This window comes from Frieseomelitta varia, unplaced genomic scaffold (assembly GCF_011392965.1).
Source record: "Frieseomelitta varia isolate USP_RPSP 00005682 unplaced genomic scaffold, Fvar_1.2 scaffold_873, whole genome shotgun sequence".
NCBI classification, from domain to species: domain Eukaryota; kingdom Metazoa; phylum Arthropoda; class Insecta; order Hymenoptera; family Apidae; genus Frieseomelitta; species Frieseomelitta varia.
Window position 1 is genome coordinate 249268 of NW_025110671.1, and position 15588 is coordinate 264855.

Below are 15588 nucleotides of genomic sequence, written 5' to 3' on the forward strand. Positions count from 1 at the left end.
TTGTTCAAGAGATATTCACTCTGTACAATCATTTTAGTTAAAAGAAAGGAGTTATTAGATGAATTGTACTAAAACGAAGTTATATGAAGACTATTTCCTAACTTATACAATCCCTTTTGTTTTTTTTTTTTATTTAATATTTAAACCAAGTTGCAAATATATAAAAGATTAATATTTTATTATATAAAATTAGGAGAGGATTTAATATGAAAAACTTATGTACCTCATCTTTTTAAGAAATATTCAGTACTAGACCGATTAAGAATGAGGCAAGCAAGATCTTGGTTATGTTGTTTTTAAATGTACAAATAACTTAAAGCGTGATCACGTTCCTCGAAACCTTTCGAATTGTTACTGTTTTCTTGTTATCGTTACGCTGTTGTAATAAAGACAAAGTAGACATTAGTTATATTTTTCGTTTTGACTTTCTTTTTCACAATTAATTTTACAATTTCCCAGTAAAAATCGAAGAATCAGAAAAGAGGGTATGCTTTCGTCGCGTTACATTGTAAATAGTTAAAAAATAACTTTAGTATGTAAAAAATTGTCGTTTATAATTGACATTGCGCAAAAATGTAAAATGGTGTTATTGCAATTTCATTTGTATATACTGTGTACTTAGTTTTGATTATTCTGATATACCGAATGTAAATGATCGTAATACAGACTAATCAATCTTATTCAGAAAATCGTATTAAAAAATAATATACAATATTCATTCATTGGCTACGAAATAAATAAAATGCATTCAAAAATTAAGCTCTTTTGAAAAGAAGGAAGGACACATTTTTAAAAAATATTAATTAAATCTTTTCTATACGCCATATTTTAGTATTACAGTCCTGCCCGACTGAGATCAATGTTTCCTCATCTAGCCAAACTAAACGTGTTATTTGACTCTGAGGATGAGCATCTGAAATAAAATTGTTTTTCACAATCATATACGTTGAAATAAAATAACATTACAAAAAAGAAGCAATTATATATACTTACTTTTAATAATAGTATGCTTTGCTGGATTTGTTACACTCCAAATAATGATAGTTGTATCAAGGCTACCGCTTGCGACCATAGCCGAATTAGGAGACCATGCTACAGAATTCACTCTTGCATTATGGAAACCCCATTCTCTATTGTGTGCAAGCTATAAAATGTTATATTTCATTAATAAATTTTCAAAGCAAATTTGCTTCGGATAATTATTTTCTAGTGGTAAGCTTTACTCACCCTCTAAAAATCCAATAAGCGTTTAGGAGGAACAATTGTTACAAAAAATTGGTATAAATACATACAATATAGCAGTGACAATATTTTGCTAATGGTAAATATTAAGGGGGCGTTAAAAGCGTAAAATGCATTAATGAATTTATCTACTAAATGGCGAAAGTTAAATGGAAAAGCAGCTTACACCTTGTCTGCAACTTTGCACAATCGATATGTATGAATTTCAAAGATATTTTATGTCGTTTCTAGAAATTGTATAAAATAAAAACTTCTTTTTCTTACCTTATATTCTGGCACAGTATAAAGAATCACTTTTCGATTTGTATCACACGCTACTAAGTATTTATTATCAGGACTGTAAGCAGCATCTGTAACTGTACCTAAATGTTCTAATTCCATTTTCCAAGTTAAATTCGTATCTGATAACGTATATATACGAATCTGAAAATTACACATCATTTACTTCAACCTATTTACTTACAAATCATTGCGTCATATCCTCGTAATTATTTTTATAAGAATAAATTAAACGAAAATGTACCATATTGTCTGATGTAGCTCCTACAGCTACATCACCATTTTCCTGATTAATTGACACACAAGATGGTTCATAATCGATTGGTGTATTTGATACTTTTCGTCCATCTTGTGTAAGCGTTATCTAGAACACATAACTATTGTTAATTTAACTAGTTATTAAATTGAAATACAATCGCGTTGCAATCTTACCTGCCGAACAGTTGCAATTACAGCTATATCTTTATAAATATCTAGACCTCGTGGTTGGGAGTCCAGTTTAACTATAGCCGCGTCTGTATACGTGTTTGTATCGATATCAACTGATCTTAAAGTATCATCGATACCAGCGGTATAAAGTAAATTTTTCGCAGCTTTCATTCCGTTAATTTGATTTCCGTGTCCATGACCCTGAACACGATCGTTCTCTCCCGTCTTTGCATTCCAATTGGTAATATACCCATCATGAGAGCCAGTATAAATTATACTTCTATCTGGACTCAAAGTTAATACTGTTATTGGTTTATTATGACCCTAAAAATATTCCAAAATTTAAAATTCATCTTATAAAAATACTCTTATTATTATTATTAGGGGTGTGTGAGAACCCGAAAATATCGGGAACCTGATGGTCGGGACGAGCCGGGAAGAGGTCGGGTTCCAGAAAATTTCGAGCACCCGGCTGCCGTTTCTCTAACTACTCTATAATGCTGTATAGCAGCCTACAAAATATGTAAATACACAGTTCAATTTCTTCTGCCAGTGAAGTCATTGGAAACACGGATTCTAAAAATTGTGTGACCTGATGTAAACGAACGTCTGACTGCGTGCTTAATACTTGGACGTTATGTACGCTGTTGAGCAGTATCGCTGAGAGATTCCGGGAAGCTCGGACGTATATTTCAAAATCTATGTGAATCTAATGAAGACTAAAAGTCTTTAAAAAAAAAAAATGTCGAGTGACAGTGATAGTAAAATTGTGGTAGCAGGAAGTAGTGCGGAAGATATATCGTGCAAATGAAGAAGGTAGAGAGAAGCTCTGTTTGGGAATCATTTTCAAGAAAAAGATGACACAAAGGCGGAGTGCACGCATTGTCACCGTGAATTTAAAACTAAGTATGCAGATACTACTGGTTTGTTACGCCATTTGAAGCATGTGCATCCAAACATAAGTGCATGTACTAAAAAAGAAACGGAATCGATATAAAATTTGTCGCATGTACAAAATGATATGCGAAAGATTGTCCAAAAGATATAACAGAAGGAATTGCTCGAATGATGGTTTTACATCTGTGACCTTTCGATATACTTGAAGGCTTTACCGAATTATTTAAGCTTGTTCCCAATCCTTTTCCAAATGCCAACTCTTTCGGGAAATTCCCGATAAATTCGAGAATCTCGAAATTTTCCAATCCTGAAAAAATTTCGTGTTCCCGACTCAATCCGACATTTCGGGTTCTCTCACACCTCTACTTATTACGTATTCAAGTTGTTACCTTTATTATTCTAAGAGGTTTTGTAGGATTATCAACATCCAGATAATTAATAAAGCCACTCAAAGATACAGATAGCAAATACTTGTCTTGCCATAAACAACTGACCTAAGAAAAGCTTAATCTTGTTACCGATTTTATTTTTATCTTTTTAAAATTGTTTTTGATTATTCGCTATATCATGAAATTAAAAAATTACATACTTGTTGATCGTCGACTGTTAATCCCATACTAAATTCACTAATCAATGAACGAGTTTCTACGTCCCAAAGTTTACATGTCTTATCACCAGAAGCAGTTAATAACTGCGTTCCATCTGGTTTCCAAGCCACCTGTAAGATAACGAAAGATTTATCTAGAATGAGTACATCATTATTTTTAGAAGAATTTGGTCTTAAATTGATTCAATTTATTTACTCCATATACTCCGCCTTGATGAGCTGGTGACCCTACTTCACCAACTAAATCGGAGCTCGTACCATCATAAATAAATACTTTTCCATCAAATCCTGCAGATGCAAATAAATTACCACTAGGCGAATAACGTACAGCTTGAACGAATCGAGTATGTTCCTGTTTGGTCATTCTGTACATATGACAAATTTATTATTTAAATCAACGTTAAGGAGTTTCTATCTAAGACTTGCGAGCGATAACGCTGTAATATTAAAAAATATTTAAATATTTTCAAATGTTACGAAGACACTTTGAAATCTTGCTGCACTCGAAAATCTTACATAGAAACTTACTATTAAACATTTATGTTAAGTTAAATTCATTTATCTTTCGTATACGTACTTAAACTTAAATGGTGGCCCTTCAAAAACGGCAATAGTATTGTCTTCACTTCCAGTGATTAATCTAAATGGTCTAGCAGGTCTGAAGTCGCACGAGTTAATAGATTTACTCTGACCAGAGATTTCACCTACAGAGGTACCGGTTTCTGCCATAAATACATGACCAAATCTAAAGTCATATATAAAAATAAGTCCATTATTAAAATCGAAACCGCACTAAGATTATGGGTCATTTACCTTTCTCTTCCTTCTCCAACAACCACCATACGTTGATTGTCAGGTGACCATGCTATATCTTTAATAGGCCCTCCAATAGGATGAAATTCATTTTTTAAAATGTGTTCTTTGTTGACAGTATCCCAAATACGTACCTTGCCTGATTGGTCTATAATAAAAAAAATTGTATACATTTTTAAATCTTTATTGGATTTTGATTTACATGTATTATTTTCTTATAAATACACATCTATAGATATACATACCACCTGATGCTATATAAAATCCACTTGGAGAATACTTTGCCACATTAACTGGACAAGAATGTTCTGTGTAAATATCTGTAATAGCTGGATTCTAAAAATAGAAAATGATTAAAGCAATACTGTGCTCCAGTATTTTATATATAAAGCAATACTATGCTTCGGTATTTTATATATAAATTAAATACTTACATCAATATTTCTAATAATTACACTATTACCATTAGTGTATAAAAAGTTTTTTCCTTTAGGATCACCTCCTAATACAAGGGGTTGTCCTCTTTGTGTTCTTGGTAATGTAGCAAATATATATTCTGTAAATACGAAAAATTAAAGTGAATATTTGTTCTATATAGTATAAAAACAATATGCGTATTTAAATTAATTTAAATGATATAAAGAAATATTCAATAACAAATGTAGTTTGTAATATATTTGAAAATTGTATAATAGAATGCATTTCTTCACTGGAACCAAAATATACTTCCTTGATTTATTGGCATAAATCCAATATGCAATATTTCAAATTATTTTAAGCATGGAAACTGTATTTTGGCCTAAAATTATCACTCTCTGCTCTTAATACTTCCAAGAAAACTGCTTTTGGCTAAAATTTAATTAATGCAACCAAGTAATATAAATATATAATAATTCGAATCTTCAAAACTATTTCTAAGATAATAAAACATATTTCAATTCTTTTAAAAACTAATACTTGTTATACTTTGATTTTAGAAAAATTTAATTATTACATATATAATTTGCAGTTTGTCATTTTTTTCACAGTATAAGCGTGTGTTTTTTTATTCTTACTTTTGTACATTGTTGCAAATTGGACTAGGTAGTAATAAATTATACTTACGAAAAGCGTAGTTTCGATTAAAAAATATATATATATATTCGCAATCAAAAAATGCAAAATAAGTGGTAAACGATATGACACGTAGGAGCTGTGTGTAAAAATAAAAAATGAAAAATTCAGCGATTTGATGAATGATTGATTACGCGTGTGCGTATCCAAAAGAAATTGATAATTTTATTTTAATTGTAGCCAATCGTGACATTACACAGCCGCTAATGCATTTGTTGAAGTGTTATGATTTGGCATAAGATAAGGCCGGAAAATTGTGCGGCTCGATATTCACATAAAATAGACGATAATAAATCGTCAGGAATGCATGAAGAACAGGTGAAATCTCTGAGCGCCACTTACTTGTTTCATAGGACATCTTTCTCCCGTTTGTTTCTTTTAAATAATACTTGAAAAAACTGAACAATGAGAACAGTTCAATGTTCCTCGTATCTTTCGTCGTCTCCCCCCCCCATGCACTTCCCACCGAAATGCTTGTTCCGCCCTTGCCTTATTTAGTCGAAGCATTGATTATACCGCAGCAAGATGGTCAAGTAACTGTGTAGTTAACGACAGTAAAGCCTCGTTTTCATATTGATAAAGAAATTTTGTCTGTCAGAAATGTATTCGTTCTCATTAATAGGGTAAAAGCGGGGAATTAAAGAGAGCGGCTGAATCGAATTGAATTAAATTTAACTTAATAGTTTATCTCAAAAGATAAAATAGGAGGTTGCAGATTTCAGAACATTGTCGAAAGAAGTGGACTCTTCTTCAGTCAAATATCACATTTTATTTTAAATCATTTATATATGCTTAAAAACATTCGCAATGATCAATTATTTCTCTTTCATTCTCTCTCTCACACACACACGCGCGCGCGCGCGCGTTTCAACCGTTAACTTGATAACAAATTTTGTAAATACTTATGAAGTTTTATACAAAATCTACATTATTACGTGTTCGTATAAAATGTGGACGCATTATGCTAAAAAAGAAAAAGAAAAATTCTAATATCATTCTTTGTGCAAATACGAATATCGAAAATGTCACAACACCAAATATTACGGACTTAGAAATTTTTTTACATGAAAATTCAAATTACGTGCTTAGAATACGTTCTCGAACTTCGCTGCATGATTTTGTAATAAATATTTTATTTCAACGAATAAAATATTCGAATGCAGGTATTATTGTACGAGTGAGAATATATTCCGCTAACATTATGTTATATGTGAGTTTTGTACGTATATATTCACTCAGCATGAAAAATAACAAATTTTCAGCGAGGTAAGTTCCCTTGTGCCGTAACTTGTACCTTAAAAGCGAATAGAACAATTGAGAATCTAATTGAGATTTGAAGAAATCTCATGTAATAAAAAGGACTTGCCTATTTTCATGCTTATTTGAATCATAATGTAGATATAAGCGAAATTACAAATGAAATCATTGTAAAGATAAATGATACTTTCACGGATAACAAAATAAATAATAAATTAATGGGAAATACTGCGCAATTAGAAATATTCATGGTCGACATTATTTACCTATAACGTGTACAGATATATATAAAGAAGAGTATATGTAATGATTCGAAGAACTTACTAAAATACTTATTTAAGATCGAAAATTATGAACAATTTGACTGTCGACCAATCGTCAACTTAACTTTCTAATATTACGTACTCTATTAAATGTTTTTGAAAACCCATATAATTGTTAGTACGAAACATATGAATACCATTATCAAAAGCAGTCTTTTCAAACTTATCGCCATTAAACTTTACGAAATTATTATCTAACGATGTACGGATGAATTGTCGAAAAATATCACTCTTCACTCATTGCCTTACGTTCAATAAATTGTTCAATAACTGGCTAACGTTTGAAATATTAACTCTTGTGTCAAGAATTAATCATCAAATTATTACAGTCAAACAATTCTTAATGCTACTTATTTTATGAAAGACCAGTTTTTCACAACTACAAGAAATAACCACGACAACTTTGAGTGTAAAAAGGTGTACAAACTGATCTGAACCCTTATGAAATGTTTTCATCATACCTATTAAAGATATTACTCTCCATACCGCTTTAAGACTTTCAACATGTCATTTTTATCAAGTAAATTTCATTATTACCTATATATCTACGATTATCTTCCTATACTTTCCGATAATTTCGACTCCTTTTTAGAAACAGAAACATGTTTTTCTATTTCGTCATTATTTTTAAACTTCAACATTCAACAAATTTCACATTGCCTACTCTATAATGGGATTTTTCAACTCTTTAACGCTAATTTAAACATTTCTCCTTTCAATGATACTGTATCTTACGCTTTGCATTCATTTCTTCAGGTAATCGTCTCTTAAATGGTGGATAATTATTTCGGAAATGAGCAGATTCTTCTTGAGACCGTCGATGACTATTGGTCTCCGCAAACGAGTTCCCTTTCAATCGTTTCTCATAAAATTCACTGTCAGCTTCAATTTCTTCGATTGAGGGTATTCGAGAATGCCTGAATTCTTCCGCATCTTCGTCTCGAGGCAGAGAGCGTGTCGAATCTTCTGGAACTGGTCGACCATCCGGATACACTCGAATTACCATTGGTCCAACTAGATAAGGGCCAGTGTGCTCTGAGGATGGTCGAATATAATTGTTTGTTGCCATTTCTTCTGCTATACCATTTACATCGCTATCGTCGATAGCTGGAAAAAAAAGTAACAATAAATAATTCAAAATTAAAAGATAATGCTACTGAAGTCTAAAGATAATTCTGTTAAAAAAATAAGATTGAACAACATATTTGGAATAGGAAAATTGTTTAAAATAATTCATTTTCAATGTAAACCAAGATTCTCGAATAACTTATAAAAGATTGGTTACATATTTTCCTGCGATTATACTTCCAAATTTTTTTTTTTTTGCTGTTCCTCTACACTTTGAATTATGCGAGAGAGATTATTATAAGGAGAGAGACTCATAATAACTTTCTGTTCTTAGGTCCTTATCAATAATATATCTTTTATAAAAGCAATACTATTTCTTAAAGATCAAACATGGAAAGAAGACATTGTCTAAATAATTAGACTGAAGAATTAATTGTTTAATTTATTTAAAAATTGCTTAAAAATGTTTTAACTCTGAATCGATTAATAATTTAGATAAAATTAATATTAAATTAATATTAAATAGCGGATTTATGAAATTCGAACTCTTAAGGTTTAATTGATGCATATTCGTGTTATTCATATTAATAAATGAATATCATTATGAATATCAATATAATCATACAATTAAGCAGCTATGAAAAAACTCTAAAATTAAAATTAAATTTTATGGTAATAAAGAAGAATTATCATTGATCGTAAATATTTTTAAACTGATCGATTTCTAAACGCATTTTACTAATGTATGCAATATACACGATTCAAAAGTCATTTCTTGTTTGCGTCTGTATGTGACCCTCGGATTATGATAATTCGATGTCTAATATTTTTATGTCAGTGTCTCATGATACTACTTCCTACTTCCGTCAAGTTCAGAAATGCCATATTTAATTCGTTTAAATAGACTTGGAAGAATATTTTGCATATTTTGTTCATAAGAATAATTTAAAAATTTCTCATGAATATATTCCGTAGCTAATGGCATAATCAGAGTAAAAGATAATCATCAATTAAAATATCAATAAAATGAATTAAGAAGAAGACTGATGAAATCAACGAGAATAAATTATCAGAAAAAGCATCTTCTAATCTTTCCTTTTATCTTTTCCGAGATTTAGTAAGAGAAATCCATAGAACAGATCACATTTTTCATAGCATCCAAAAACTCTCCCTGAACTTCGGTTGACTCGTTCAGATCGGGTGAAAGTGCAGTTAAAGAAGTTGATCCAATTGAGAACAAGCATTCTGCTATCAAACGCGATCTCGTTCGGGCGAAAAAACACTTTCTAGTGGAACGTGCGCGATAGAGACGAATGCGTTTGTAACTTTCTCGTAGTAGTATTTGTTTTCGTTCATTTCAAGTCGTGTAGATAATAATCCCTTTCAACATTTACCATTTCTTCTTATTATGATTGTTAACAACTGTCATGCAACTTTGATTTTCGCGGTCAATACTTTTCTCGACTAATATGTAATGTAGTTCTACAAAAATACTTGTTCAAGTACAAGTTTCTCTCGTTCTTTTCTTCTTTCTTGTTAATTAGGACTTTCACTTGCATTAATGAACTTCATATGATTGGAAAATTAACGGTGATTGAGAAAACAATCCTAAGGTGTTCTTTCTATTCTATAGTCTTCTAAATATATGTGGTTTCATTTGTAAATAACGTACCCAATGAATCCGTTCTGATAGAGAAATAAAATTCATCCAGTTTGGGAGCGAATCTTGGAGAGTATGCATTTTTTATCATGGCCCGCCAAACTATAAGTAAGAAGCAATAAGTTAACGAAAATAAAAATTAACTTTGATTGTTATGTTCAATTTATAGTGAAATTGGAAATTTTACTAACTAAGTTCTTTCGCGTTACGTTGATACGGATCCAATCTATCAAGAACATTATTATCCATGTTAGCCAAGTTCCGCATCCCAGCAACCAATAAATTTTTATTGCAATCTGGCATCGATGAGTCCGCACAATATTTGGCCACTTGCATGCTGAACATTCTTAACAAATAGCTTGCCTGAAAGAAATATTAAGAATTTTCAGAAAAATTTCTTTCAATATTATATTACATTTTAATCTATTATATAAATACAAATACTAAATAATCTACTATTATATAAAATACAATTTATTATGTTCCAAGAAGGCAGTAATTTAATACAGTCAATTTGTTTCTAGGTGGACGCGTAAAGGAAATATGAAGATCAATGCTATTTCTTTAAATAGAATTACATGATCTTTTTTACGTCAATCGATGCGGCAGACCATTTCCTATGAAAAGGTATTAACTTATCCATGTCGAAAAATTAACAATTTAGGATATATAATATTTTAACTTTAATTTAAAGACAAGGGCAGTATAAATGTAAGAATATTGCCCTTGTTCTTCCTGGTTTCTCATATAATAAATTTTATAAAATTAAAGTTAAAATGGGGCATCCTGTATACCTACATACATCCAATATAATACATTATCATTGAACAAATAAATCATGTGACAAGAGAAACTGAGTCTTGAATCATAATTCAAGACATCTCGTACAATTCAAATTTCAAACATTTCCCGCCATTACTGCTAAGTTCAATTTTTAAGATATATTTTCGTAACTAACAATTAAATATTGTATCATTGCAAGATTGATTTTCAATAACTTATTCTTTAATGTCGATGAAATTTTTAAGATCGATTTATATGTAAAAAATAAATAAATAAATGTGTTTTTCTCTACGTAAATTGTTGTTCATCGCGAAAGCTGTTTTTCATTCCGTGAGGACAAACGCATTCTACGTGCGTCCGGTGAAACTCGACAATGTGTAACATACAGGATATCGAACACTACAGTTATAACAAATATATATGCGTGTCGCAGTCTGTGTCGTATATCACGTATCGGGTTCTGATTGCGATACACCGTCTTTTCTTCTTTTTCGTCACAAGGAATTCTGTCCGCCACGCGAAACATGCCCCCGTTCGTCTATGTAAAACACAATGACCGATGTCCACATACTTTTGGCTCCATCTACGTCCAAGCGATTACGCGAATATTCAATCTTAGAATTTCTAATGACATTTCTGTAACCTGTCTTTCAAACAGCTACAAAATTTAATATAATGACATTTGGGTAAGTCTATTTGCGCAACAATAAAATAGTTTGAGATATATATTTATTTCTGTAATTCGATTTTTGCAATTTCTATTATATCCTGGAATTTTTATTTTGCATCTTTTATTTACGACAGATTCTTAAAATAAGAATTTTATTCTTAAATAAAACTTGTGCCAATATTTTTATAGCAATAATTATTTTTCCAACAGTTTGAAGTTGTGTTTGAAGTTATTTGTTCTCGAACACATTAACAAAGAGACGAATGTGATGAATTTCAATCTCGACAAGTTGCACTCACTCGTACATATGTACGTACATGTATTCCGATAGTGACCTACATAGATCTACAACGTGATCGATGGTGGATTATTGTATTATCTTCTAAAAGTTTCCGGATATAAGAGAAAGTCTATGTAAATGGACACAGAATTGTTCGGTAAATGATCATCGTAAACAGAAGAGCAAATGCGAAAATAATAATCTCGTTATACGAACACGATTTTGGGAAAACTTTCAAAGTTTTTAAACGTTGGAATATTTTAAGTCGACTTGAGACTCGGTAAGTTACAAGTTCAATTCAATCACAGATAGAGAGCACGTTCTTGAACTTCAACTTACTTTCAATCACTTTTATCAACATACGTATTACGAACATGTTACAGACGCAGTGCATACTCTTTCTTTCCTCGCGTAGATGGATTGTAAAATTAAGAACAAGTTATAGTAATTCTAATTTCAAAAGGACTTCTAACGTCAATTCCTATCAAATATTAACGTTATGTATACATTGAGATATTTCTTTGCATTGTAGAATCTGAAATTAATTAGTTTAGAAACTGTTTATTAATTAACTTGGGCAGTTAATTTCAAATTCCTCGATGCGGCATAATATCCTAATGTATAATTAATATTTAATCATGATATTAATAATATTCAATAATATAAAAATAAAAAATGTATAGTAACTTTTATAAAATGAACAACAACCGAGTTTAATGAACTATATATACTATAATGTGCAATGGAAGAATAATATAACAGATCGGTGTCGTCTTCTCTAACTGCTGTATTTGATTGCAGCATTCTTTCTCTACTGATAAGCAGTATCTTATTTCGTGACTATAAGAAACACGTAAAATCGTTACATACTTATTGTCAGAGTAATGACCAATCATGCTGTTCAAAGATGAACAAAAATTTATTAACAGATAATCACGATTAGTTAATTTGACCTCCAAATATTTAGCATTCTATAAAGACACTAACCATAAGATTAACAAAAAAACATTCTGTTATAACATTAACAAAAAAAAAAAGTTTCTCTACCAACTATCGACAAAACAATGATAAAACCCATTGATCGTAAACTGTTGCGTCTGAGACTATTTTCAGAAAAAGTAGTGTTATAAGAATGGCACAATGTCATGAGAAAAGTCAATGTCCGAATTGCGCTCGCGCAATTACACTCGACCGGACTGCAAGTGCATGAGAAGAGCATTTTCAGCGAATGCAGCTGATTATGTTCGGTGAAAGTCTGCTTTTGTTGATATTACATACAGACTTGGTATAAAGTCTATTTTATTAAAAAAAATCTTAACGCATATATAAACAATAATAATTTTATTTGTTTTTCAAATTTTTTTTAGGAAAAGATTTACAAGGTATAATATAATTAGTTTATAATGAAACATGAAAGCATTTCTTACTTTCTCACCCCTGGAGAGGAATTCCCACATAGGGATCGCGGACGCAGTGACACTGAGGGCACAACATCCCAGAATGACAATGAACAGCGTAGCAGTTCTTAAGATCTTCATCGCTGTTTCACTTTTAGTTTTAATAGCTGTCACAAATACACCTCTTATTACGTATTGTTAATCTGGAGAATTCGATCTATCACGTATACGAAAAACTCGTGTAATGAAGACTCTTGACAGAAACACTAGTTTTATGACTCAGAATGTATGTACAAATGATATGGAAACGAGTCTTAAGGTTAAGAATTACTCATTAATCAACCAAGTATTAAAAAAAGAAAAGAAAATGTGTTGGATAAAATTCACGTGAATTCGAACGAAGACGAACGATGAAACGACTCTCCCACACGAATGGTCTTTACAAACTGGGTGAATTTCCTTCAGTCCCTGATTATATGTTCTGTATACCAGTATACCAGTGACGTCCATGGAATACCAGGTCCCCCACTCCTACTTTCAAGAACAGAGTCCACTGTTCCATAGTACATATTTACTTCTTTCCAGGATGTCACCTAATTAATAGAAACTTTTATATGGCAAAAAAATCTTAACTAATTTTTTCTTCTTTGTTTCTACGAATCAAAATTTCCAATTCAAATACACGTACAATTTATTATATATTGTCTTTTTGTTGCGTCTATTTGATGCAATAAATTATGGAAATTTTTGAAATTAATTTTGAAAACGCAGACCTGTAAGCACAGAGGAAATCAATTGAAAACGATTGTATATCTGAAAGAGGAAGTTCGTGATGCTCACTGCTTTAAAAGGATCCAATCTTGCTCATCCATTTCTTCCAGCTTTAATATACATATAGATAATAGACAAGTCAAACTCTTAAAATTATTTTCTTCCGAATTTTCATAAAAACATGCTTTCATATATGAATTTACGCTGGTGCAGGTACGCGGTGGGAAATGAGAAACCTTGTATTATTCGTGCAGCTAAATGCCGACAATGTGAATGTGTAGCTTGTTACCGCAACCAGCGTCGTTCCAGGTAATCTCGACTATCTCGTAGGTTCGCTGCACATTTAACAGTCAGCATGCAGTCATCCGACTATTATGTCATTCGGATCCTACAAGAATAGATCTACATCAGGGATTCTCAAATTGTTCATTATGAATCAAGGCTTGATCATAATAGAGTAATTACTCTAGTATTCAATTTTATATAAAACAGTGCTCTACATTTATTATTATAAAAAGTTGATTATAGTTTTTACAAGTATGATGGAGGATAAAATTGTACTTCAATTAAATGTGAAACTAGAGAATCAATACATTTAAACGTTCGTTTAATGATATGCACGATTGAATTTAAATCTTAATTTATGTTACTATGATTTTGAAAAGGAGTAAGATTTGTAAACAGATAAAAGTTAACTAAAAAAATTACTTCATGTATTTTGAATTTGAATATTATTTCTCATGGTTGAAAATCACATAGTGAACGCAATTGTAATGTATCATCAGTCGTTGAAGCTAACTTGAAGGTAACTGATTGAGACTACTAGGACAAACAATTTGCTTGGAATCGAGTGGTCTTACAAAAATCGTATATGGCGATTCATTGACCGAACAAGTTGTTCTACTTTTCAAGTTAATCGATAGCAGGTATACGATCTGGCCTAGTTATGTGTCCATAGATTGCGACTTTCATCATAAAAGGTTACTCATAAATTTTGATCGATTTTTAATTAACCAATCTATATTCTTATCAATGATACTGTCCTATGTGAGGTTATATCTTTCTACATGAAAAATATATAAAATATAAATGTTGAAGACAAAAAGTCCAATATACATACATAAACTTAGAACTTGTATGTAACAAATTAATGAGAGAACAATCAAGGGAGTTTCAATTTACGTTTTAGCATGTAGGTACATAGTACTTAAAATAAAAATTTTGTTCTTTTTAATAATTTAATTTTTTGCAGGCAATTTGGATCTGAAAACTATTTTCCTTGATTTATGAGCCCTTACTTATCATTCTTTCAATAAGTGCTTTTAGTCTTTTTATTTCCCATTAAAATTAAATTCAATTGGTCATGAAAATATATATTTTACTTGATTTCTCATATAAATAATTGCAGAATTATTAAATAAACAGGATTTCAATAAAATAAGAAACTTCCTCTTTCTTCAATACTGTGAAAAATATTGGATAAAAAAAAGAAGAAGAGAATTACAAACATTGATATTTTGACTGACGTAGCTTCATGGGTTAATAATGTGACGCCCCGAAAATATTTACTGCGTTTTACAACCGTATAAAAACAATATTAATTCACAAAGAAAAAGACAACTATGCAACGATTTAATAGCGCAGTATATTAAAAAGAAGCCGAAGAATGTTAAATGAGTTACGATTTGTTGCCGGTAACGGTGTTAGCGAGCTAAAATGATTATGCATAAATTTTTCGGCGCGCAGAGTGACGTGAGAATGTGGCGCCTCTGAGGAATGCAGACCTACTACCTACGAAACAATGTTAAGATTGATTAATGAGTGTTGAAGCTTTGTAGCTAAAAATTCCAGAGGGTTACCACGTCTTTTTGATACGGCGATTTATTAAAAAATGAGTTAAATTTATCATATTGAAGTCTGCAAGCTCATCATTGGAATACAATTACATTTTCTTTTTATAAGGATTCTTTCTCTAAAGACAGTCGTAGACACCTGATCA

At 31.0% G+C, this 15588-nt stretch overlaps 2 protein-coding genes and 1 long non-coding RNA gene across 4 annotated transcripts; 1 reads left to right on the forward strand and 2 right to left on the reverse strand.

The window, feature by feature from the left end:
• Window positions 1-258: 258 nt before the first annotated feature.
• LOC122536810 (actin-interacting protein 1) lies at window positions 259-5876 on the reverse strand. Of its 2 annotated transcripts, XM_043669495.1 has the most exons (14): window positions 5723-5876; window positions 4702-4823; window positions 4513-4603; window positions 4268-4415; window positions 4032-4199; window positions 3651-3819; window positions 3437-3565; window positions 3237-3341; window positions 1954-2274; window positions 1766-1885; window positions 1507-1665; window positions 1228-1230; window positions 994-1144; window positions 259-913 (listed from the first exon to the last, which is right to left on the reverse strand). In XM_043669495.1, exons 1-14 carry the CDS (start codon window positions 5736-5738, stop codon window positions 804-806), a joined length of 1812 nt encoding a protein of 603 aa, XP_043525430.1. In that variant the 5' UTR covers window positions 5739-5876; the 3' UTR covers window positions 259-803. The 2 variants fall into 2 exon arrangements, with proteins under 2 accessions (XP_043525430.1, XP_043525431.1); XM_043669496.1 differs by lacking the exon at window positions 1228-1230.
• Window positions 5877-6129: 253 nt separating this feature from the next.
• LOC122536805 (rhythmically expressed gene 5 protein) lies at window positions 6130-13744 on the reverse strand. Its single transcript, XM_043669493.1, has 5 exons — window positions 13659-13744; window positions 12849-13411; window positions 9880-10051; window positions 9701-9790; window positions 6130-8067 (listed from the first exon to the last, which is right to left on the reverse strand). Exons 2-5 carry the CDS (start codon window positions 12957-12959, stop codon window positions 7676-7678), a joined length of 765 nt encoding a protein of 254 aa, XP_043525428.1. The 5' UTR covers window positions 12960-13411; window positions 13659-13744; the 3' UTR covers window positions 6130-7675.
• On the forward strand, window positions 10758-11703 carry LOC122536809. Its single transcript, XR_006308478.1, has 2 exons — window positions 10758-11157; window positions 11352-11703. It is a non-coding gene; the product is annotated as an uncharacterized LOC122536809 (long non-coding RNA).
• Window positions 13745-15588: the final 1844 nt, after the last annotated feature.

Coding starts and splice junctions, on each gene's coding strand:
- LOC122536805 (XM_043669493.1), bottom strand. CDS start 12,959: ATGAAGATCTTAAGAACTGCTACGCTGTTCATTGTCATTCTGGGATGT. Junction 10,052..12,848: donor TCCTCTCCAGGGGTGAGAAA/GTAAGAAATGCT, acceptor TATTTCTTTCAG/GCAAGCTATTTGTTAAGAAT. Junction 9,791..9,879: donor ACGTAACGCGAAAGAACTTA/GTTAGTAAAATT, acceptor TCTTACTTATAG/TTTGGCGGGCCATGATAAAA.
- LOC122536810 (XM_043669495.1), bottom strand. Junction 4,604..4,701: donor TAATTATTAGAAATATTGAT/GTAAGTATTTAA, acceptor TTCTATTTTTAG/AATCCAGCTATTACAGATAT. Junction 914..993: donor AAAGCATACTATTATTAAAA/GTAAGTATATAT, acceptor ATTTTATTTCAG/ATGCTCATCCTCAGAGTCAA.